Source organism: Corvus hawaiiensis, chromosome 17 (genome assembly GCF_020740725.1).
Source record: "Corvus hawaiiensis isolate bCorHaw1 chromosome 17, bCorHaw1.pri.cur, whole genome shotgun sequence".
Classification (NCBI taxonomy): Eukaryota; Metazoa; Chordata; class Aves; order Passeriformes; family Corvidae; genus Corvus; species Corvus hawaiiensis.
The window spans coordinates 10,338,556-10,363,762 of NC_063229.1; the positions used below are offsets into that span (position 1 = coordinate 10,338,556).

General features: G+C 49.9%; 1 protein-coding gene across 18 annotated transcripts in view; it reads left to right on the forward strand.

Annotated features, from left to right (window-relative positions):
- Positions 1-4,926: 4,926 nt before the first annotated feature.
- KCNQ2 (potassium voltage-gated channel subfamily Q member 2) overlaps positions 4,927-25,207 on the forward strand; it is a 74,919-nt gene continuing 54,638 nt past the window's right edge. For all 18 annotated transcript variants that reach the window (XM_048321558.1, XM_048321569.1, XM_048321559.1 and 15 more), the window contains exon 1: positions 4,927-5,244. In XM_048321558.1, coding sequence (XP_048177515.1) covers positions 4,949-5,244 — 296 coding nt within the window. In that variant the 5' untranslated portion in view covers positions 4,927-4,948. The remainder of the gene's footprint in view (positions 5,245-25,207) is intronic.

Genomic DNA, 25,207 nt, shown 5'->3' on the forward strand with positions numbered 1-25,207 from the left:
TCCTGGAGCGGCCCTGTCATGGGGAATGAGGTCTAAGAGCACTGAGGTGATGGATATTTGATGGTGTGGCTTTGGTCCTTGTGGGTGCAGGAAGAGGCGAAAACCCAAGGAGGTCAGGAGGAACAATGTGAGCACTGGGAGACGTGAGGGATGACTAAGAGAGCTAAATTTACAGAGTCTGGGAAAAGGAAGGCTCAGGGGCAACTGTGGTCATGGGCTAAAAATACCTTCAAGGTAACAGTATAAATGAAGAAAGGGAATTACACGTGGTCCCAAAGGAGGCGAGGGCAGGAGATGGAGCTGGAGGGCAATGACAGAAGCAATTGGGGCAATGGAGAGTAGAGATGGGGAAGGAGACCTGGCCAGCGGGGAATTTGCCAGAAGGGTTTGTGGCAGCTGAGCAGAGCAGAAGCAGAGCAGTCAAAAGGTGACAGGGAAATGGGCTGGGTGCTGGTCCCTCCGTGACTTATTTTATGCTTTGTGGGTGCTCTGAGAGTAACACAATTTAACTCAAGAGAATTCACCTTAAGTTGGATTTTTTTCCACTTGTTTCTCCTTCCAGATGCCCAGTCAAGTAGATGTTCTTTCCAGAAACTGGTTTTCTTTACTGTCAGGCCTCCACAGCACAAATTAATATTTAGATCGCAGCAATTTTAATCACCCTTAGAAAGGAGGAATATAAATTTCTAGTTAAGAACGGAGTGTGTGTGTCTCCTAAGTCAGTTCAGTGTAACTCAGGGAGATTTCTGTTCATACAGTCAGATGCTTCCAGCTGCAGCTCAAGCTGATCTCATACAGCAGGATTTGTCGTGGGTTTTTCTGGAGCAGCCTCCAATGAGGTCAGTGCTGTCTGAGAACAGGGCAGGAAGATGGATGGTGGCACAGAAATTTTGCATCCAATAAATATGTAATATAAAATAAGCAGCTCTGTCAGCAGCAGGATGAAGGGAGCCTGGCTTCTTCTTATCAGCATGTTGCTTGTAAATTCTGATTGAGGATTTTTTTAGTGACTGGGAGGGGTGGCCTCCTCATGGGTACCTTTTCCTGTGCCTGGTAAAGAGGAGAAAGCACTTTAAAATCCCCTTTGGAGGGGGAAGAAGGAGACATTGGGGAGCCTCTGTCTATCAAGGCTTTTAATGAAAATTGATAGAAACTTAATTAGCATTGAAACTGATGACTGTCAGATTTGATTTGAACTGGAAAACCATCTGGTGCATCTTCATTTCAGGTGATTAAAAAAAAAGTCAAAAAAAAATCAGTGGCGATACTATGGTCGTGACTGATTGCCAAGAGCAGCCTTTGCTCTCTGCCCAGTTTGAGCCCTCTTGCTCTCGAGGTGATCCTTCTGCACCAGTGTCCTCGCCACCGTGCCAACCCTCTGCAGCTCTGCCCACATCTCCCCCTCCAAAATGTGGAAGCTTTGGCTGAGCATTGCCTTCTATTCTAGCCAGAAATGTCACACTCACCTTTCTCCTTTGGAAATCTGTATTTTAGAAATCTAAATTGTCTCCATTTGTGCACGTGAATTATCTTTCCTGCAGCATTTTTTTCTCTGAGGGCTGCACCTTATGCTGGAGAAGCATCTCCTTCCAGGTTGAGTTCCTTGTATGAACCAACCTCTCTTGGGTCAGGGCTGCTGGTTTCAAAGCCAAAACTGATTTGGCATGTGTTGGGGAGAGTCAAGCAGGGAAGAGACACGAATAATCAATAGACTGGGGCTCTCAGGGGCTGTTTCCTGCATCAGAGGATGGGGTGGTGGGAGGTGAGGGGGAGCTGAAGCAGAGCGAGATGGGTGGACACTGGGTGCAGAGAGACCGAGCTGTTAGTGTCTTTTCCCTTGGCAGGTTAGTGCTGCTGGGATGTTGCAGCATCCTGTACGAGGGGAGGTAAAGCCATCTGCTTTAGGGTTTGAAAATAGCTCTGGGAGAGAGCTGTGAGTTACAAAACCCAGGCTATGGGTAGCACAGTTCACACAAACCACCAGCTGGGTGGGGATGGAGAAAGGGCTCCCGTTCAGTGTTTCAAGCAGAAATTTATCCCTGGAGTCATTCTACATATTTTTTACACCAGTCATTTCTTACTACAGCTCAACAATTGCCAGGGGACAGAGCATGGACTTTCTGCATCTTAACATGGATTGATGGATTTCGTCCTACCTTCAGGGTCTAAGCTATCTGCCATGGTGTTTGTGTTTTAAAGCCATCACGAGTGTTGAAAGCAAAGGACTGACTCAGTAATTCTGTTTGTTTGTGGAGACATAATGTCCTTGGATCAGATAAAAGCACCTTCCCACTCCTGCTTTTATATACCTCATTAATTCCCAGTGTTAATGGCTGTGTCTTGTCTTCTGCCACCCAGGAGAAGTAGCACACAAGTGACTTCATCTCTGAAATTACCTGCTGCAGGCTCCGTGCAGGACATCACAGCTCAGTAAGTGTTTGTATCCCAGCTGTTCCCAGAGACTGCTGCTCCTCTCAGGGCTGCAGCTGGCCAGGCACTGGAGACTGGATCAAGGGACAGCTCCTGTGAGCTGGTGGGGTGGGAGGTGGGGCTGGAAAGGGGAAAGCCATGTGTTTCTGAACACTCAACTACAGCTGGCGGTGCCAACCCATGCAATAGTATAAAAATGGAGTTAGAGATGCCCTAAGAGTCCGAAGTGAAAAGAAAGAAGGGGTGAGGCTAGAACAGGCCTTCATCCACAATTTCAGGCCTTTTCCATCTGTCAAGGACCACTCTGATTACAAAAGGAGGCAATCCTTGATGCCACTTGCTCTCAAGGCTTGTCTTTGTGGATTTGCCTCCCTCCCAAGCAAAGCAACAATCCCTGACAGTCCCTACAACCACGCCGTGCCTTTCCTCAGCTCCCCCATGCCTTGGAAAGGGTGAGATCCCACCCCTTACCTTTCCCACTCTCGATTTCTGGTGGTCTCAGAGATGCAGGATACCCAAAGCTGTGCTGCAGTGTGACACTGCAAATGGCCAACTAATGAGGCAAAGACGAGCGCTTGAATTTAGATTCTTCTTTAGGGCTCACAGACTATTTGTAATCTTGAATTTGTTAATTGAAAATTGCTTCCTTTGTTTGTTGTTGGCCTTTTTGTGGAGGGGGATATTTCCTGCTTTGGGACTGCGTCACTGGATCTATAATAATGCACTTTGTACATTAGTGCCAGGCACATTTGTAATTGGCCACCCTATTAAAGAACACTAATGATCTTACAAGTGTTCACAAATAATGAATAGAATGGCCCCTCATTGAATTGAGCAATTTATTCACTGACATACTTGCTGATCTGTTTTTCCAGTATTTAACCCAGCTTTAGTTTTCTGTCTGCCTTGCAGAGATGGCTTCTCTTTCAGCCATGTGTTGGAGAGAATATGGGTCACGGGAAACGTTCTGTTCATACAAAATGTAGGGCTGCTCCACGCTCGCTCTTCTCTCAACGTGCATGACAGGGTTTGGGGAGTGAGAGGCAGCAGCTTTAATCTCAGTGCTCCTCTCATCCATTAGTTCTCACTGGGATCCTCCTGAGGAATTAGGAGAGGACCAAAAAGCCAGGACTTGCGAAGTGTACTCTAAAAGGTTATGTTGGTTTTCTCATTTAATATGAGTTTCAGGAAAAGCTGGTAACAGTACAGACTGGCAGGATTGGTTTTCCAATGAAACACAGCCCTGGGTGGCTCCTGCAGCCATAAAACTCGGGGCCACCATTTTCCTGCTTCCCTACTAACATTGTGTGGAGGTATTTGTGATGAAAGGAGCAGCTTATCTGAGCTTGCAGTTCATTTTACATACAAAAAGTTTTGTCCTGAAGCCTTGTTTTACTTAAGAAGAACATGCAGAGGTGTGCACTTCACAGACCACTTGTGATTTTTTGGGTTGTAAGGGATAGAACTGTTACTGGAAAGGAGCTGATGATCTTTGACTTGATTTTATTTGATTGCAGGTCTTCCCATTGCACTGCTAAGAACCCATTCCATGGAGGATAATTATGTGGGGCAGGCACCTCTGTCATATCTTCTGCATTCTCCCTGTCTTCTCCTGAGTCCTGTGAAGGTGTGTCAGGAGGAAATATTCCTTGGGGCAGAATCCAGCCATGGCGTAAGGGGGAAAAATGGTGCTACTGGACTATAAATACTGGGGTGTTAAAGAGCTGATTTGTGTCAGCACATCTGGAAATGGACTTTCTATGCTGGGAGTTTGGCTTCTGAACCCCTTGGTGACCACATCATGATGGGGTTTCAGTGCATGAAGGAAGCTGAATTTGGGCTTCCAAGATGATAGGTTGGGCCTTCGGGAAGCATGGAGAATGGGAATGACTTTGCACGCTGGGATTTGTGAGAGGTGGAGCAGGACTGTTGCCGAGTGGGCTCATGAACATGGGGCATGGATTGGGTCCCTCCTGTGAAGCTGCAGCAATGTCTGCACTCGCTGCCTGTGGGACCACGGGGATGGGCATCCCCTCCCAGGGTGCTGCCCAGCCCTTCCCGGAGGTGCAGAAGGAGCCCTCCTCGTGGTGATTTTGAGGGGGGTGACAGAGCCTGGTTTTGGGAGCGGACACTGGGTTGGGGGCAGTGGGAAGATGTTGTATCTTGATCTGAGAGTGGGATGTCAGAGCCCGCTTTCGGAGGGACCTACATTTGGGGGAACAATGCCAGACCCTGATTTTCTTGAGGGGCGCGGCCGGAGTCGCTTTTTTTTAAATTTTGGGGGGAGAGGAATGGCAAACCCGGATTTTTGGGAGTGGAGGCAGCGCGAGAGGCGGCTGCCGGCGGGGGATGCCAAGGGTTAAGGGGGCGGGCGGCGGCGGGGCGGCGCTGGCGGAGCCGATTGCAGCGGCTCTTGCGGCTTCGGCTGCGCCGGGCGCGGAGCAGCGGCGGGGAGCGCGGGCGGAGCCCCCGCCGGAGCCCCCCGCCGCCCCCGGCCCCGCCGCCCCCCGCCGCCACCATGGTGCAGAAATCCCGCAACGGAGGCGTCTACCCGGGGCCCGCCGCGGAGAAGAAGCTCAAGGTGGGCTTCGTGGGGCTGGACCCGGGCGCCCCGGACTCCAGCCGGGACGGAGCGCTCCTCATCGCCGGTTCCGAGAGCTCCAAGCGGGGCAGCATCCTCAGCAAGCCCCGCTCCGGGGTCTCGGGCAGCGGGAAGCCCCCCAAAAGGAATGCTTTTTACCGCAAGCTGCAGAATTTCCTCTACAATGTGCTGGAGAGACCGCGGGGATGGGCTTTCATTTACCACGCATACGTGTGAGTAAAAGGGTGGGGGGCAAACCTGATGGCAGAGACCCCCCCCCCCGTTCGGTGTGCCCTCCTCCACCCCCTCAGCCCCCCAAATGCGCCGGAGAGGAAGGATGCTCCAGCTGCAGAGCGGGTGCGGGGAAGGGATGCCGGGTGCCAGGGCTGGTTGGGGAGCCCCGGGGGATGCTGCGGGGGGCGGCGGCTGAGCCGCTGCCCCCCATCCTCTCCCAGAGCAGTCGGGCCGCCCGGCCGGGCCGCCGCTGCATCCCGCATCCCGCATCCCGCATCCCTCGCCCCAGCCCAGGCGGTGCCCGGAGACGGGGCGGTGATGGCCATCCGGGGAAGGGGGCGGGGGGGAAGGAGCTGCCCCTGCAGAGCTGGCGGGTGGCTTCCAGGAGAGGTGCGATGCAAGGAGCCCCTGTCGCCCCCTGCCCGCTCCTGCTTGCGGGGGAAGGGGCTGCTCATGCGATCGGTGCAGGGGGCTGGAGCAGCGGGAGTGATGGGTAGCGACTGTTCCTCCGTCTTGCTTGAAATCACCATAGCAATGCTGTGAGCAGAGGAACAAAAAGCTCTGCTCAGGCACCGTCTCTCCTCCCCCCCACTCCCCAGCATCCTTCCCTCCCCGGCCCCATCTTTGCCTTCTGGCTGGCTGCAGTCGGTTTGGGTCTGGGGTTGGTTCTGTGGCTCTGCTCAGGGTTCTGGAGGTATTTCTTGTCCCCCGTGGGAAGCGTCTGAATGGGAGATGTGTCTAGAAAGAAATGCTAATCAGTGTCTGGGGCTCCCTGCCTGTACGGCCGAGCGGTAAACAAAGGAGCATCCCTTGGGTGCACATCTCCCCCCTGGTACCCGGGTTTTGGGCAGAAATGGCCCCGCTGACCCGCGTTTGGCAGAAGGATTCCCATCTCTGAAGCACTGCTGCATAGGAGAGCAGATGACTTCCCGTTGTTCCCAGGATTGCGAAGGGAGAGTCAAGATAAATCTCGGTGTTACTGCAACTCCCTTCCCTCTGGGACTTTCCACAGTCCCACTGGGCTCTTCCGCAGGCCTGGGCTCAGGCTGGGATGCTCCTACCCTGGTGCCAATGGTTTTTTTGTTTAGTTTTTGTGTTTTTCCTCATGGCCAGGGCCTCTGCCAGCCACAGCAAAAGGATTTTTGGGGATTTTTCTGGTTTTTTCCCCCCTCCATCCTTTTGCTGTTATGCTGCTGTAAGATAAGGAGTTGGGATGTGCTTTCTGCTCCTCAGCCATTTTGTACAATGAGGCCTTCCTTGGAGGTGTTGGTGGGACCAGTCAGAGAGGGGAGATCCTGGCTGGGTGGAAGGGGGAGCTTTGCTGAGCACTGCAGCGAGTTGGGGTCCTTGGGGAAGCTCATCCCCCCAGGGAAATGGGAGAGGAGAAGAGAGAGCATCTGTGGAGCTCAGTTGCAGCTACGATGAGGAGTGTGAAGTCCAGCACTGGGCATACTGAGCACCCTTCATGCTGCCATCCATCCTCTGGAGTTGTGGGTGGTTTGTGTCACAAAATCTTCCAGAACCATGTGGAGGGGCCAAGTGTTCACGTTATGAGCTGGGTTATTGCCTGTGTGTGTGCACTGAGGGTGGGGATGTTGTGTGCGGCATTAAATGCAGGTGAGACCCCAGCTGGGGATGCTGGGGTGACAGTGACAGAGATGGAAGGGGCTGAAAGCTGAATGTCAAGCAGAAGGTGAAGCTTGTCCGTGAGGGCTTTACAAACATCTTTGGCTTCTTCAGCTGCTCTGTCTTAACTTCTGACCTGTTTGGCTCTCTGCGGCGGGGTTTGCTTGGGCAGCCAGGAATGCTCCCAGGGCAGGAGTAGGGTCACCCTAAACTGCCCTGTTCCCAGTGCCAGGCTGTTCCCAGTGCCCCCTGACTCTCACCATGTAGCTGCATCCCCCCCAGCCCAAGTACCTGCATTTGTTCTGGGCTTGTGACTCCACTTGTATCCACTGTGACACCACAGGGAGCCATGCAAAACCAGCCTCTGCCCCCACCCCTCACGTACCTGCTGGGAAATGGAGGCTAAATTCAGGGCTGAGGTGGTAATTGCACCCATGTCTGTGAAGTGGCAGTGATATCATTATTTTTTTACAGTGCATTGGGAAGTTCTATGGACTCCCGTGTCCTGTACCATACACATGATAGGTTTAGCCTTGGCAGTTTGCTGATACAGTGTTTGGAGAGCTGATGGATATGGGAAACTTCACACAAAGTTACCAGGATAAGCTCCTGCATCAGTTATCCCCCCTTGCTGCCCGGGTGAGTGTAGTGTGGCCTGTGCCAGGTCTCTGGGTGTTGGAATGGGTTTTGTAACTGGAAGTCAGTAATGCAGACAGGACAGATAAAAAGCTTATTCAAAGATGTGGGAGGATGACAAGATTGCCTCAAGGTCACAAAGTTTGTGTGGAAGAGCTGGAGCCATTTCTATGTCCCGATAACCAGTGCAGTGCCCTACCTGTGCTATTGGGGGTCACCCTGTCTCCTCCTGCCCCAAACCCCAAACCCCATTTTGTGCCAAAGCCTGGAGCACAGAATCACCTTTAGCCCTCATCCTGCAGGAATGGCAGTCCTGAAGAAGACTGTGGATGAGAATGCCCTGTCCTGCCACTGTCTTGGGCTCAGTCAGCCCGCCCTACTACCAGCACCGCTATTTCCCTGCTCCTGCTGCTCACAGGGACTTTCTTGCATGGAGATTTATTTCCAGTGTGCGTGAGTTTGTGATGCTGCAAGGCTGGGGTTTAGCTCATAGAGATGCTCACAGACTCAGCTGCCTTTCCAGGCATGGAGCTGCTCCGGGGCTGCTCAGGCAGCTCCCTGCATCCAAAGCCAAGACAAAAACTACTGGGACTCTCTCAGTGTGGAGATGTTTCAAGAAATATGAGAGGTGCCTCTGGGTAAGTACCTCTGCTAAATTCCTGCCTGCAGAGGCCCAGGCTGGTTCTGCACCGGGCCACTGATGCTCTGCCTTGAGATGCCTGTGCAGGTTGCATTTATTTCCAGTGCTGCATCCTAGATCGAATCCATCTGATTTCATTCCCCACCTCTTCCTGCTGTCGATCATCCCCTTTCACAGCATTTCATGCATAAGAAATCAGGGAAATTCAAACCAGGGAAGCTCTCACTCCCCCAACCCCGGTCTCATCTCAGATGTTGCCTCTCTAAAAGCGCTGTTACCTCTGCGAGCAAAAGCACGGTTTTATATTTCTGTGTCATGATTCATTTTTGTGCTTAATAGCTCTTCCTACACTGACACAACTGGGTGACCTGCTCTTGGGAGCTGTGTGTATGATATATATGATATATTTTGCACAACCCCATGGACAGCTGAGCCTGGTGGGCCCTGTTTTTGAGTGTAGCTAGAGGTGCTCTCTGGCTCCCAGAGGTCTGAGCCTCCCTTATCTCTCACCTTCTTCTGATATTTCTCTCAACATCTTTCTATTCCTCCCCATGGGGTTTTTTTGTTGTTGTTGTTTTTGGGTTTTTTTTTTTTTTTTGGTTTTTTGGCAGATCCTTAACAATGCAGCACATGGCTTCATTCTATTCAAGGCTGAGCTGAAACTTGAAAAGTTGAGCTGTGTTTAAAGAGCAGGTCAGGCTTTTTGAGGAGTGCAACAGCACTTAGATCTCAGGGTAGCTCTCTGTACATGTGGGCATTTGGCTTCCAAAATTTTTCCATTTTATTACTCTGAATAATTTTTTTTTCCCTTCTAGTCCTTTTGGCTTGGTTTCTGTAGCCTGCCCTGTGCTCAGGAAGGGCTGTAATACTTGAAAGTGATTTTTGTCCCTACCTGCCAACTTATTTCAGGAGGGATGACTGTTCTCTGCCAGCCTTAGCAATGTACTTGCACTGGGCATCCCCATGGTCTGAGGTGTCTGGAGACACATTTGCTGATCCCTGGGTGAGCTGCTCATGTTGGGTCCCTGAGCTGATGAAGGGGCAGCTTTTGGAGCAGTGGCACGAAAACAGCCTGGATTCAGGCACTTTTAAAGCTGTGTGCTCAGGAACCAACATAATTCTTGCGTTTCCTACTTAGAATTTACAACCCTAATGCGTCTCTTTAACTGTGTTAAAAATAGTTTGGGTGCATTTTTCATCTGCATACTGTGCACCATACATTTAGTTAATTAAGCAAGTGCATGGACTTAAATTATAATAAGGAGGAACATTTCCTCCCTGTCTAATTCTATTAAAATTTCCTTGTACCATCTCCATCCCATTTGTTCTCCCTTTTCACCCAGACAAGCCACCTCTCTCTCCAGTGTCCTGCCTGCATCCTGGCATGGCCATGGCTGGCACGGGGGGGAGCATGGAGAGTGGATGAGGTGCTTCCCTGGAGTTCCAGGTTTCTCTTTGCAGAAGTGGCCTCTTTTGTGACCCCTTTCACTCCTCAGAACTGATAAAAGCATGGTTATTTCACATAGATCCATTCCCAGATAATCTCTTACATCAGAATTCGGGGTAAATGTGGTCTGACAGTCTCGATTGTCCATCCCCAAGCCCTGAGGAGTGGTGGTTCATGGGCAGCCCTCACCCACAGCCAGGGTTGTTGTGGGCAGGTATGATGCCACCAGACTCAGCCCATCCACCAGCGACGTACAGGGACCTCTCCTGGCTTCTCCTTCCCCCCTCCAGGTTGAGCGGGATGAAGGGGCCAGTACAGATCTCCCACAGGTGCTGATCTTAATGGACCTGCTGGGCTCTGACCTCCAGTGCTGCTGCCCTGAGCTGTGGGGTCGTGTCCACCCCAGGGACCAGGGGACCTTCCCTGTGGGATGCCTCACGAGCTCCTCTCCAGCTGCTTACTCAGAGCTTGGTGGGAGCAACCTGATTACAGTCGCTTTAATGTGTCACGTTCCAGCCATCACATTCGCCCCACACTGACATTAAGGAAATGAAAAACAAGCTGATCCCCTGGGCGACCTCCTCTTTGTGCTGCAACACACCTCAACTAGATGAGTCTCACTATGGCTCGATGTATAAAAGAAAGGAATAACCCAAAAGGCAAGCCCCAAATCCTGTACTAAAGGGAAGATGGGCATAGCTCAAAGAGATATGGTAAAAAAAAAAAAAATCAGGTTTCTTGATTTGGTTTTTTTTGCATTTCAGCAGAAGGAAGGGATGACAGGGTGAGACACGGTGTCATTCCTTTGGCAAGGCAGGGTGAGCAGGGCAGAGGATTTGCCTGCCAGGCATCAATGGTGCTCACAAGGATACAAAGCATGTGAATTTAGTGTTTGGCTTCTGGGAGTTAAGTAGCAAACACTTAGCCCTGTATAACCCTTTTTAAGGTAGCCCAAATGTTCAGTTGGTTTCTTAGTTCCAGAAGAACAGATTATTCTTTAAATAGTGGTGACAAGGAGATGTGCCAGTCCCTTTTCCTGCCATGGAATCTCCTCTAGAACAGATATGGTAGAGCTGAGTGGTTCCTACAAAGGGTTAATGGCCTGTCCCTGTTGGTGTGATGGCCCTGTATATCAAAGAGAGGAGTCTCCAACACTGAGCTACACATTTCTTTAGAGTAATGCGGTGATTTTTAGCCCCCCATGATCCTAAAGGAACCACATTGCAAAGCCAGACTGTTGTGGTGGTCCGAACTGGGTTTCATGGCTGTATTTAGAATGCATTTAGAGTGTATTTAGATGTACTTGAAGGGTGAGCACACGATGGCAAAACCAGGGAGCACAGAAGGACGGTGGGTGCTGGGTCCTGCGCCACCGTATATTTAAATGCCTCCTAATCAGGTTACAAGACAAAAAGACTTGGGCTGTTCTGACAGTCACCTGTGACAAAAGATGATTCCACCAGGACTGCAGGAGTAGACCAATGTAAATTTCAATGTAAATCTTTTCTCCCAGTAAGAGCAAGCTGTGTGATGAGCAAGTCGTGTGAACTTGCTCAGTTCCTGAAGCTGTGGTGACCTCGGCTCCCCACGTGGTTCTTGTGGCCTTATCCTGGGTGAGCTGCAAACGCAGCCTCCTGTGACACTGACAGCAGAGGTGTCTTGGGGGCGTTGTGTGCATTTATTGTGAGGCACTGAAATAATTACTCAGTGTTTGATGGGGAGTATCTCACACAAGGCACTGGCTGGGATGGCAAGAGCTGCTTCATTACAGCCTCGGGGCTTCTTGGCTGTACAACTGCCAGTAGATGAGCAAAAGCAGAGAGTTCCTGCAGAACTCTCTGGTCTCTCTCTGGCATCGCTCCAGCCTCTTAATGTGCTTTTTAGATGTGTGGAAAAGTTTTGGTGTTGGTGAGCATCCATCCAGTGATTTTTTTTTGAGTGGATTGGATGTCAAAAGCAGACTTTTGCGAGAGAGGAAGCAAGAAAACCTCTGGAATCTTCTCACCTCTTGCTCTTGCTGCTGTAGGGCGGTGATTTAAAGCTACATCAGAGTCACTGGGTCTGCTGGGTGCAAGCTCTGTAACTGAGCAGTCACTTGATTTGTCTTGGGACCTATAACGTCCAGATGTTTAAGGCGTAGTGGGCTTTCATTGTGAATGTGGTGACACTCAGATACATGCTGGTTTCCTCGTGGAAATCCCACAGGAGCCTCAGTACAGGCTTAGGTGGGCAGGTTTGCCATGTGGAGGTGTCCATTTCTCTCTGTTGATGGCAGAGGGAGCTGAAATTCCCTTGCGCACCTCAGTGAGAGCTGGGTGGGACCAGTCCAGGCAAGGAGGAGAGAAGACAGAGCCTGGCAGGATTTCCAACTGAAAAACAGGAGTGAGTTGAGGCATCTCCCACCTCCTGCCACAGCCTGTGGGAACTGGGGTGTTCAAAGCCAGAACTACACTGTGGACACCCCACCAGGTAAGGTGAATGGGAGAGATGAAGCTGATCCACACTGAAATGGGATGACCTGGATCTGAGATCCACCTTGGAGAATGGAACTTTCATAGCAAACCCCGATCAACTCTTGTGATCTGCAACACAAGACTGGGAGAAATCAGAAGTAATCAATCCTTATTGACCCTGGTTGTAGTTCCTAAGCAGCTCCAGTTGTGTTTCAGAGGGAAGTGCCCAGTTGCCATCTTCATTCAGGGGTCCTCCTTTTTTTACTGCCTCCCACGGGAGGGTGGGACAGGGAAAGAAATGAGAGGACAGGCAAAGGCAGAGGGAATGACTGGGTTAGGAGGCAACTGCTCTTCATCTGAACTTCCTGGCAGTCCATCATGGCTGGTGCTTGGTCTCTTCAGGACAGATCTTGCCTTCGGGAGGGTCTTTCCCAGGCATTCACAAATTCCTCATTTGTAAACAAACCCTGATCTCCGTGGCAGTCCTGCTCTCTCGTTTAGAGCTCTGCCAGCCCTGGGGAGGTGACAGTATGGGAGCAAATTAGGGCTGGGGTGGCAGCGGAGCTGCTGTCACGCACTGCAAGGGATGAGCACAGCAGGGCAGGCACTCCTAACACTGCTCCCACAGCGAGCCTGTCACTCTCCATGAAGTTATCATGATGCCCAGGAAAAAAATAAACTCTCAGAAATCCTGACTCAAAGGTGGCTTGTGTACCCCTCGTGTGTCTCTTGTGTGAGGGCAGTGGGTTGTGTTTGGGTACCTGCAGTGTCTGTTTCTTGCAGATTTGGGTTGATGTGGTGGGAAAAACTGATATGGGGTGCAAAGGAAAAAGAAAAAATCAGTCAAAGAATAGTTAAAATGAATAGAAAGGGGAAAAGATTGTTCTATTAATATTACAGCAGTGTACAAGCACCCCTAAAGGGAGTAGAAGTCTACAAGCTTCTGTTCTGTCCATCAAGTCAAAAAGAGCCAGTCCCTGCTGAAAGACACAGAAAAGGTGTAAAATAGCTGTTGGAGCATTGCTGGTAGATGTTCTCTTTGCTCCCCTTCTCTTTTTAACAACATTTCCTGTCGCCTGATTTGCTTTTTGATTGTTGGTTGGTTTCTGTCTGGGCTCCTTGGGTTTGCAGAGGAAGGTGGGGTTGGCTTTGGCCAACCTGTGGTCTGAGAACCTCAGCAGGGCTAACGTTGGGCTGAGAGGATGAAGGTGGCATCTTCCCAATGACATGGACCACCTACAGAGGGACGCTTTGCTGTGATCTGGCTGTTCATTACAGATGCAGCACGTCGAGGGCTGTGAATGGGTCCTATTGACTTTGTCCTGTTGGAGTGTTACATGTGGCAGCGAAATGACAGCTCTGGGAGACGTTCTCCTGCATGTTTATGGGTTTGTGCTCAACTCAGAGTCTCCAAGTGGCCATCAATTGAGTTTATGCTTGCTGGGAGGTTTGTTACCTGATCTGAAGAACATAATAAGGGATGTAAGAGCACTCCATCTTTCACTCAAGAGGAGAGCAAAAGAGATAAATATAAATATCTGTATATTATAGCTGGACAAACAGGGAGTGAGGCTCTGTTGCCTCCTGCCACTTCAAGCCATATGGTGGCTAAGCCTGAGTGCTTCCAGGAGGGGCAGTAAAAACTAAAACATCTCCCCAGTAACAAGGACTACTCAATGCTCTGGAGGCAGGTAGACTGCAGGCAGGGCTTAGGCTGGTGTGACCATTGCTTCAATGCTGGACATTGTTATTTTTCAGTGGTTACTCATCCTTCCTCTTCCTTTATGCCTGGCAAGGCTGGAAATGCCAAGTCTTGCCCAGCTGACCTCTTGCTAGGCCTTCCTCCAAGTTTGCTGGGGTTTATTAGCAGTGATTTGTGCTTTAAGGACTAGTGAGATTCCTGAGTCATCCCCTTAGGCAGGGAGCTATTTATTTCAGTGTGTGTGTTACACTCCCTGGGAGTGGGTGTCTCTCTTCCGCTTTTGGATCCTGCCCTGACACTATATAAAGACTCCAGGCTTGAATGAGCAACAAAACCAACCCTCAAACTGGCTCCATCCTTTGGAAGATCGGTGCTGCTGATCCCATCTCTCCTGGCTGAAGGAGCATGGCCGTCTGGAGCATGGGTAGGAGCTTGCATGGGATGTTTGTCCATCTTGGGGTGTGGAGCTGCTGGGACCTCTTGTGGGGACCCAGCACAATGGCTGTCCTTGTCCAGGGGAAGCTCTTGCTCTGCAGTGGCTCATGGCTGAGGGGGAGGTGGGATTTGTACCGTCTTTTTCCCCCAGAGGTTGCTTTGCTGGTGCTGTTGGGTTTTTGATCAGTGGGAGAAGGAGAGATGAGGTGAGTGTCTGTAACAGTCTCCGGTGGTATTAGAGCAGGGACTGGAGGTGCCATGGGCTAAGGTGGATGGGCTCCTCTGAGACAAAGCCAGTGCAGGAATTTCATTGGGTCATTTTTCCCTGGATGGGCCTTTTCAGACACAGCCCACGGCTTCAGAAAGCTGCCCTGCTGTGAATTTGGGGGGGAAGGAGAGCCCCTCACAGAGCACCTCTCTGGGAGATGCACAGAAGCCAGCATGCTAATGGCAGTGTTCATCCAAAAGCTGACTTCACACCCAATTAAGCATCACCCTGAGCCAGAGGGACAAGTCCTCATGTCATTATGTCTTGAACTCAATTGCTGGCACTTCATGAGGGCTGTGTCTCCATAGCCTGAGGGAACGAAGCATTTAATCCGTATCAGCACTAAAGAAACTTGGTTAATGTGATCTCGTGGTTTGGTTCTTGTGGGTAGGGGACACACATCTCTGTCATGGTCTTTTTCTTAGTTATGGCTATTCCTGTAAGGAAGGGAAAAGACTTAGACAGAAGGAGAATTTCCTGAGCTCTTTGTCTGTAATTTATCAGAATTTTGCACTGAATTTTTCTTCTTTGCCACGTTTTCTTCTTATTACATCTAGATGTTTTTAATACTATTCTTAATTAGCAGCTTCTCACTTACCGTGCCAGCTAATGATGGGATAGGAAGAATTTCTGCACTGGCCTTATGTAGCTGATGATGTTTTTCTTTTCTGCAACAGAAAACAGATGTAATTCAAAACCTTCTCTGAGCTGCCCCTCCAGGCCCAGAGCCTGTGCTCCCCCGAGGCAGTTGTGGCTGGTGGGAGCATCTCAAGTCATGTTAAATGACACAGAGAGAGCTGCTGGGGCTTAGCAAGGGAATCAGTAGATTAATGGGATAAATAGAATCATAGAATTGAGTTGGAAGGGACCTTAAAGCTCATCTCGTTCCAACCCCCTGCCATGGGCAGGGACACCTTCCACTATCCCAGGTTGCTCCAAGCCCCATCCAACCTGGCCTTGAACACTTCCAGGGACGGGGCAGCCACAGCTTCTCTGGGCACCCTGTGCCAGGGCCTGCCCACCCTCACAGGGAAGAATTTCTTCCTAATATCTAACCTAATCCTGTCCTTTGTCAGTTTAGATAACACCATGTAGGTATGAAACTTGGTTTTAAATTGGTGACGGTTTTAATCAGTCTTAGTATGGGGGGAATAATTTGAGGTTGCAATTATAGGGAAAGTGTCTGAATAAGACAAGGGAATGGGACTCTAAAGTTGTTTCTATCTTACATGTTTTACCAGGAGCTGGGAATGTAAATATCTCAAATAGGTGGGACACATCCCAATCTCAGGTTTCCACTCAAGCTTTGGAATAGCCAGACCTAGGAGACCTGCTAATAATTCAGGGTTAGATCTTGCCTGGACTTGATCCATGCATGTGCAAGAACTCGGGCACCTGGGGAGCACCTCCATCGAACCTGCCATTTTTGCTGCCCATCTTTGCAAGCAGCCGCCTGTGGGTGTGCGTTTGGCAGGGAGCACCTGCCCAAACCCCACCCTGCGCTAGAGAAAAAGCTGAACCTCCACGGAGAAATTCATGAAGGTAATGAATTGCCTCTCCATCTGTTTCTGGGGAAGCCCATCTGCCCTGCAGCCACATCCCTGTGGGATGTGTTGGGAAGAGTGGCTGGAGTCAAGACTGACCCTGCGATGGCATTCCCTGCTGGCTGCAGTGGCCTGGTGGGATGTGCATCTCATCTGGGAAAAGCAAGGGCTAGTAAAGCCCAGGGAAGCACCACAGGCCTGATGGGCTCGCTCACTTATTTTCCATTTGCTAAAAGACGGCAGAAATTAAATGAAGATTAATTAAACTTTTTTTTTTCCCTCCTTCCTGCTTCCTCTTGCTCTTTGCTGTTTCTAGGGAAGACTGAAAATATGTGCTGGAGAGGAAGCTCAGCTCTGAGCATCCTTTCATGAGTGCAGCATATGGCCCCCATGGGACTGCAGGGAAAGGCCCTCTAATTATGGGGAATGTCCTGTGAGGCTGGGTTACACAACCAGGATGGAGCTGCTCCTGCTTTGGTTTAGCAGCAGGCTGAGGATGCTGTGACTCCAAATACTACCTGGCTGTTATCCATTCATTGCTTTGTATCACTGTTGGTGTCCTGAGCACACAGCACAGAGCGCGCACGCGGCTCCGAGCCAAGCGGGAGGTAGCAGGAGCGTGCGGGATCATAAAAGGGCCATTGGATATTTACAGTGCCCGCTGACATAATTCCCAGACAGCCCGAGCATATCTCGGAGCCGGCTGATGAGTCGCCAGGGAGATCTGGCTCCGATGCTACCGAGTGAAGGTGACTCCTGCCCGGCTCTGGCAGGAGCAGGATGCCCTGGTGGGGGATTCGTGCTGCGGCGTCTGCTCGCGGGCTCCGCACCGGCTGCTGCCGCTGGCTCCGGAGCCAAGTCAGCATCCGGGAGAGGGGTTTAAGACTGTTGCAACTGCCTTGAGCTCTTACCTAGGGGAGGACCAATCCCTTGGCTGTGGTGCTGGGCATGGCCTGGGGTCATGTGCTGGAGGACACTGCTCCTGTGCGCTCCCGGGTGGCTTTGTGCTGTCGCTTAAGATGCTGTGTTGGCTCTGGTCCACGTGAGCCCGGGTTGCTGGTGTGCTTTGCAGTGGTTTTTGTGCCAGGCTTTGTGCTACTCCAGAATGATTTATTGCTTGCTGAGGGTCATGGACGTATCTTGAGCTAGACCCGGGATTAACCTCAGGTGTGCCTCTGTGTGCTGGGGGGAATCATCACCCCGTTTTCCAGTTGGGAGCTGAGGTACAGAGGAATTCAGTGACACAGGATGCCTGCAGCATAAAAATCCAGCATCCCTTCTCCCCAGGCTGTAACCCTAGCCTCTCCCTCCTCCAGCTGCAATAACCATTTCCCATACAGACAAGGAGCCTTCAGGATGTATCCTTGTCCCATCAGGCCTTCCTAGGTTTTGAATTATTAAATATTGTCTCTGATCTCCATTATAAATGTTTTTAAGGCATAGTTACTTATCAGAATAGAAAATGCTCTGGTTTTGGCTTCATCTGCTTATGGGATTTACAATAAATGAGAACTGTTTAAAAAAAAAAAGGGCTGAAGGTGTTCAAGGCCAGGTTGGACAGGGCTTGAAAAAACATGGTCTAGTGGAAGGTGTCCCTGCCCATGGCAGGACGGTGGGAACGAGGTGATCTTTAAGGCCCCCTCCAACCCAAACCATTCTGTGATCATGAGAGGCTTAGGTGACAGGGAAACACAGAGAAGTAACATCTTTGCAAGAGGGTGCCAGTTTTGTCCCAGCGGGCACTGGTTTGTGTCTTCTGTTTAAAACAAAATCCCATGCAAATTCATTAGGGTTAATAGGCTGAAGAGCGTTTGTTGCCGTGACTTCCATGGTGCCAGATTATAAACTGTGCTCTGGGAGTGCTCCTTCCCACATCCCCATCACCTCCTCCTCCCGCAGCTGACAGAGGCCTTGGTAAACCAGCCTGACCATGTTAGAACAGTTACAAGGACTGTACCTCTGGCTTAGAGGGAGCTAGGAGAAGGTGCAGATGCAGAGCAGGAGACCCAGGGCCAGCTGCAGATCCAGCCAGCTGCTGAGCTCAGTGCTGGTTTCCCAGCTCCTGGAGCCTGCAGTCCTGGCTGCGGATTGCCGTAATTCCCAAGGTCAGATTCGTGCTCGCTGCTTGTAAGGAATGGGTGGCACCTGCAGCTCTGCAGGAGATGGTTTGAGCAGCACAAACCCAACCATAGTCGTGCTGTTGGTCATTCCCTTGCTGCAGCAGGGTCTTGCCCCACAGCTGGGCACATCTGTGTGTGTCTGTACCAGGCACCTGCAGCATCCCTGAGTGGAGCTGCTGGATGTGACCCAGGCAGGTGATTCCCTGGTTTTTTTCCAGAGGAATGAACTGTGGAAGCTGGCTTGGGACTAAGCTGGGAATTTGATGTGGGATCTCACTGCTGCCAGGCTGGCTCTGATTTCCTCTGGACCCCACGGGAGAGGCACCATCTCCTTCTCGTGTTCCCAGGCTAAGCTGCAGCAGCTCTCCCAGGCAGCAGTACAGCTCGATGCCGCAGGGCTGGGGGAGCTGCTGGGGGACTTGGATCATGCCTGAGAAAAGGGAGTTAAAAGCAGATTTTTGCAAGCCTTTGCCTGCCATTTTAAATGGGAAGGATGTTTCCCTGGCAACGAGATGGATGCTTCCCAGCAGAGCATATGGCTTCCATCGACTTTGATTTACCAGCGTGTTGAAATGGCAGCTAGATAATCTCTCTTCAGCTTTAAAGTGTCCATGCCCTGTGTCCCTGCTCCTTAGGAGTTTTTAAAGGGTCCAGCCCCTGCAGTGCTGCCCCTGCTCCTGTCCCAGGGCTGGGGCTGCTGGTGTCCCATGCCAGGGCTGGGTCTGGGGACCTTTGCAAGGAGGGACCTGCACAGAGGACCTGAGCATCACCCGGAGCAAGGAGCTGCAGGGTGGGAAGGAAAACCTTCCCTGCCTCTGCTGCCGTTGCCCAGGCGAGCAGCTCCTCCTCCTCCTCAGAGATTATAATCCACAGCTCTCTCTTCCTATTCTCCTCCCTGCTTTAAATCATTTTTAGATGTTTTCCACCTTTCACCACACAATCATCTGCCTCCTGCAGCTTGCTATTTATTGTTGTGTTTACTGGCACAGGGAAATAAGTAGAGGGAACAAACCTGTCATTTGCTGTGCGGGGGAACACGGGGGAGCTGCTCTCCGGGAGCTCGTGGCTTTCCCAGGCTGGCTGGTGTGTGCCAGCCCCATGGAGCTCACATGGCAGCCTCCTCTGAGGGGCAAAAACAGAGGGGAAGAGGTTCTTATCCTCACTGCTGCCCATCACTTTGGAAAACTCGATGAAAACCAGCCAACAGGTCCAAATTTTAGGTAGAGAGGCAGCCAGACAGGGCAATCGTTTGAGGTTCATCCATTGCTTTAGGAGTCAGGAGATCCACAGAGATTTAGTCACCACCTGATTGGCGCTGTCTGAGCCTGATTCCCATCTGCCCACGTCATAGCAATGAGCAGCAGTGAGGGACAGGGGTGAGGTTTGGGGACTGGCTGGGTAATGTAGCCTTGACTGAAATGAAAAGGTTGTGCTGACCTGTGAACTGCTGCACTGCAGGGATAGCTGGGGGGAACACACATCGCTCCTCCCCTCTTCCACTGATGGAAGTTTTGGAGGAGCTTTGCATGAGGTATTGTCACCTCTTTTGCAAGAATCCGGGTGAGCACAAAAGCCGTGATCTGCACATGCTCGCTCTCAACGCCCAGCCCTGCTTGCAGCAGCCGCCCAAAGCTGCCCAGCTCAAATGAGGCTCCCTCATTAACTGAGGTTGCCTTTATTTCATCTGGCAAGGATCATGGCTTCCCTCCACATCCCGGGGTGTGCAGCTCTCTGGGCAGCCTCTCCCTCTGCAAACGGTTCTCGATGTGTGAGCTGTGCTCACCTGCTCTCCCATCCACACCTGGCCATCCACCTGCAGAATTCGGGTTATGCCGGGGAAGAAGTGAGAGGTGATAGAAGTGATTAATTGTCCTTTGGTGCTGGGGATTAATTTATCAGGTGCAAAGAGCTGTCACCGTCTGTGCAGGTGTCACGAGCTGGCCGATCTCTGCTGTGAGCCAAGGAGGTGCCGATGTGGGTGGTGGCAGGATGATGTCCCCATCGCTCCTGGGGAGCACACAGCTGGCACAAATCTGGCTGCTGCTCAGAGAAACTTTGCTGATGGAGAGGAAAAGGTGGAAAAGGACTTTTGAATTCAGAGTTGCAACTCCTGGGAGACCCAAAATAGTTCTGTTAGTGGTGAAGTTAAGCAGGGATTGACTGGCAGCTGGCGTGATGTTCTCCCCCCTCTGCAGCATAACTGGGCTGGTTCAGCAATTTTTTAGGACTAAAGAGCACTGCCTGCTTAATGATGAGCTCTCCAGAGATGCAAGTTTGTTTTGCATCCCTTTACCCTGGGCAGCTCCTCTGGGCTGCCTGTCTGCATGGCCCAGGTGCTGCTCCTGGAAAGAATGTTCCCATCCTGATGGGAGCAGCTTCACAGACATGGAAAGCACCAGGGCCATGTTCTGCCACCTCTGCCGTGGAGGATGATGACAGCCTACCAACGTGGGGAAGGATGCAGAGCTCCAAAACTGACCACAGGCTCTTTATTTCTGGGGCTGGACCCAATCCTGCATTTTCTCTTGTGCCAAACTCAGGTGTCTCTCAGGCATCGCAGGGTTTGGAGCCAGCTGAGCTGGATCCTCTCCTGGGGCAGTGCAGCCCCCTTGGCTTTCAGGGCATTATTCCTGATTTGTGCTGGAGTGGGTGAGAGGGAACATCAATCCTGATTATTGTGGCATTCCTCTTATTCTTCAGATTACTTTTTTTTTTACGTAGCTTGGGGGTCATGATCTTTTGGGAGCTGAAATCAAAAGGCTGTAAGCCAATTCTTTTGCACCTTGGCTGTGAGCTCCTGCTCACTACCTGGGACAAGAGAGGTAAAATTAAACAGATGTTGAAATTACCAACTTTTAGACATATTCTATGGGTAGTTTGCAAATACTCCCTTCTTTTCCCCAAGACTCTGTTAATTAAACAAACCAATGAGCAAATGAAATTAGCAGGGCTTTGGTAATCCTTGCATTTTACACATTGGTGTTATCCATTAGCCTCTGGTTCTCAGAAACCACATCCTTGTCTTCTAATTGTCAAGGAATGTAGCAGGGAGGGGACCCTGGGAAGTGACTGGGGCATCTGAGTGCCTTAGAAATTGTCAGTATCTCGGCCATTCTCCTTCACTCTTATCTGGGAGGGAGCCCAAGAGCAACAGTTCTGGGGTCCTGCTTTTACAGGAGCACAAGCCAAGGGCCTCACCCATGGGGAGACAGGGGCTTTTAAAGGTAACACAAGGATTTTGAGCCATTTAGTTGCCTTTGGTGGGTCTGGGATAGTTCAAGTGGCTGCTGAGAGCTGCCAAGCTCCTGTGGCAGCAGCTCCCTGTGGGTGCTCTCAACAAGGATTTTTGTTGCTGAGGTGCTGGAATTCGTGGTGCTGTGGAACTAGTGCAAAGTCGGAGGTGGGGAAGTGAAGCTGAAGGAGCTCAGGGGGATGGAGCTCGTCCTTCGTGGGCAGGAAACCTCGGGCTCCAGCTGAATAGCTGCTTCTGGGACAGACCTTTGAAAAACCAGCTACTATTCCTGTCTGCCGCGGGAACCAGCCCGATTGGAGACAATCTTCCTATCTGCAATTAGACCAGAGCCTATTTTTATATATCACATTCCCTCGAGGAATGTTTAGATGAGATGCAGCATTACACTTTATAGGGACAGCTTTCTTTTAACCCAGTTTTAGAGCTCACTTAAGTCAGATCGAGTGACTTGCCCAGATCGGTAAGAGGAGCTTGACCTCAGCAAGAGGAATTTCAATTCCTGCACGGTCCAACCATGCAGCGTTTCCTTGGCTTCTGAAATTTATTTTTCTTGAGGTGTTGCAGAAAAGCAAGACTTAGGAAACAGAAATGACTTGATCTTCATATAGGGATAAAGGTTAGATTAGGAAGGTTTGTATTCCTGTGCTCACTAGCAAGGATTTCTCCAGGGTGGGGAGGAAGTAGAGGCTCTTTTGGGGGAATACCCTGTGGGATGAAGGAGAGGCAGTGCTCAGATTTCAATCTGAATAATATGGGTATTGCATGAGACAGCAACTTTCCCTCACATTAAAATCAATGAACATGATCTGAATAAATGCCTGCACAGACATTTTAAGAATTACTTAAATGTCCAATATTTTATACTCTTAATTTACCTCCCAATGCACTGTAATTACACCGTGGGCTTTAGGATTCTCTCCCATGAACCATTTCTGCAGCTGCATGAATATATTTCTCCCCACCAAATTTTTTGAAAGAAAACCTCAGCCCAGCAGAGCTGAATCCCAGCAGGAACAGACTCTTCTGGCAGGTGCACAGGCTTGATTAATACTTTGGGTTTTCCTCCAGACATCTGGCTCCTCTGAGGCTGCGTGTGCAGGGCGAGGAGAATACGCAGACAAGCATTTCCCAGTGATTCATTCTGGGTGAGGACAAAGCAGAACATTGGAGCTAGAACTTTGCATGCAGTCATTATTATTAATAAGGCTTTTATTCAGCCTAAGTTAAATGATTAGAGCCAGCCTGTAAAAAACCCAAGCAATTCCTTACATTTAACTCCTTTTCCCACTGTAAGCGTTCAGATCTTGATCTCCATTCCCTGGCATTTCCAGATGGCTTTTGTTCTTTGAGGCTTCAATCCAGAAAAGCTCTTAAGCTCAGTCTCACTCCTAAGTGTGAAGACAAACAATCCTTTGCTGGACTAGGGATAAGTTATGTCATGCAAACCCAATTTCTGCTCAAATTCCTGCAGTCCGTGGGTTTGGATCAGGACTCTGGCTCTGGCACTCCAGACAGATGATGCCAGTTCTGTTCTCTGACTGTTACAAGTACAGGCAAAAGGCTGGAGGAGCCCTTGGAGTGGAAACTGATTTCAGAAGTGGTGGATGTTGAAGGATAAAATGTATTTGAACCTATATCCTGCTCTTATTTCTGAGAAACGTGCTGCCTAAATAGAAGGAAGGCAGGGAAAGAGGTTTTATTGTGACTTGGTTGAGCAGCTTTGTCATGCTCTTACAGGGGGATTTCACAGATGTGTGGATGTGGCACTTGGGGACATGGTTTAGTGGTGGCCTTGGCAGTGCTGGCTTGGTTGGGCTCGATCTTGGAGGGATTTTTCAACCTAAATCATTCTATGATTTTCCTTCCCATCCCAGCGCCAGCCCTCTAACATGGATCTCTAAGAGCTGTTTCTCTGTAGCCGGATGAATTCTCACCTCCCAGCCCACCATCTAACTCCACAGCCTTCCCTGGAACACTGCTTTGGCCCTCTGGAGATGCTCCAGTGCTCCATTTAGCCGACCTGCTCCAGTGGAAGGTGTCAGCCCCAAGGCAGGGGGTTTGAATTAGGGGATCTTTAAGGTCCCTTCCAATGCAAACCATCCTACCATTCACACCACAGTCCTCAGTGCTCTTTATGGCTTTGTACAGCCGGGGGGCTCTTATCAAGGCTGCTCAGGCATCACCTGGGTGCACTGAGAATGCACAGGAGCTGTAAATGTTGTCCCAGACAGGCCTTTGATAATGATTTATTAAAACGTTTATAAACCATGACAATCCCTGCCTTGGAGCCAGCCAGTGTGTTTACCACAATGTTTCCCACCCGCATGGATGCTCAGGGATCCTCCAGGCTCATCCAAGGAGCAAGATCTCAGGACAGAGGATGGGGCTGGGCATGGCCAAGCCTGAGGGGATTGAGATGCCATCAGGAGTTATTTTTGGGAAGGAGAATGTTTATTGAGGCACAGCACCAAAAGGCAGGACTCTCCACTTCTATTTCCAGCTCTCCTAGTGAGAGAATTTGCCTTGGGAGATGATTTTGGCTGAGACCGAGGGATGTGGGAACCCGGAGTGAGGTATTTAGGCTTCTATTCAGCCTTGTAAATGAGCAGCCAGGTTGCAAGTCACAGCAGGATTGCTTACATGAATAAAGATGATGGATGCTCCTGGCTAAGGGTAGGTGCCATACGACAAAGTCTTTATCCCTGGAAAAGTCATGGCTTTCTCAGCGTTTTGCTTCTGACTCAATGGAGGTTTAAATTGAGCTGCAAATACTCCCATTCTGATTTCGAGGCTCTCTGAGCACTAAAAGGCATTTGACAATCTCTGTTTCTCTTTGGTGTGGATGCTCTTTCACCTTCACTTATTGTCATTTCTGTATTTTCCTGGCCTTTGATTTACATCAAAGTTTTAGGTACTTGAACTGCAGCATTTTACAGAGCCCACAGCAAATGGATTTACTGGGATTGCAGCTGGATTGCACATAAGCGTGTTGATTTTATTTTAGCACAATTATCAATGTCTTGTTTACATCCCCAAAGTAATTTTCAAGTGTTTTAAATGTTTTACGTTGCTTTTCATTGTGCAGCTCTCGAATGCCTGTAGTGAAATACTCCTTCCTTTCCAGCTTTGCCTCTTCTAATTAAACAAATCATTTATGTCCTTTCCCAATTCCAGGGAAAGCCATCAAAGTGGGCAACAAGCACAGTGGCTTGTTACAAGCTTCTGTCACGTCCTCGTGTTGTATCCATCTCCATCACATCCAGGAATCCAGTTGCTAATTAGTGGTGCTCCATCAGAGGAACCCAACGTTTCTGAATGTCAGTGAATGTTATTTGAATATGAGTATTTCAGGAATAAATTTAGAGGCCTTTTAAAATTCTTATGTAAATGGGCATGTAGATTCCAAGGGGGTTTCTTTTGGAAGGCAAATTAGATGATTAACCTGAGCAGCTTTATGATGATTCTATCATGTGCTTTCACTGAGGAGGGGAAAAAAAAAAAAAGGGAAGGACAATCTTTCCTGTTTCATACCTTTTTAAGTATTTTTATTTCCAAGGGGGAGTTCAGTCATTCCTTTTTCTGTTGCTAACCTGAAGCACAGTGGATATGAAATCTGGATATGCAGATTTTGTGCTGGGATTTAAAAATTGTAATAAGAAGCTTGCATGGGTGTTTTAAGTCAACATAACCTTTGGATGTAAAGTAAGACTTTGGAGGTCTTTGGATTTACTGGTATTAGCAGCAGTCAGATTTGCACAGCTGAGTCTTGGCTGAGCTTAAAGGTCTCAGCAACAGGCGTGGGGGATGTGGGAGCAGCAGGAGGTGCAGGACGGGTGGT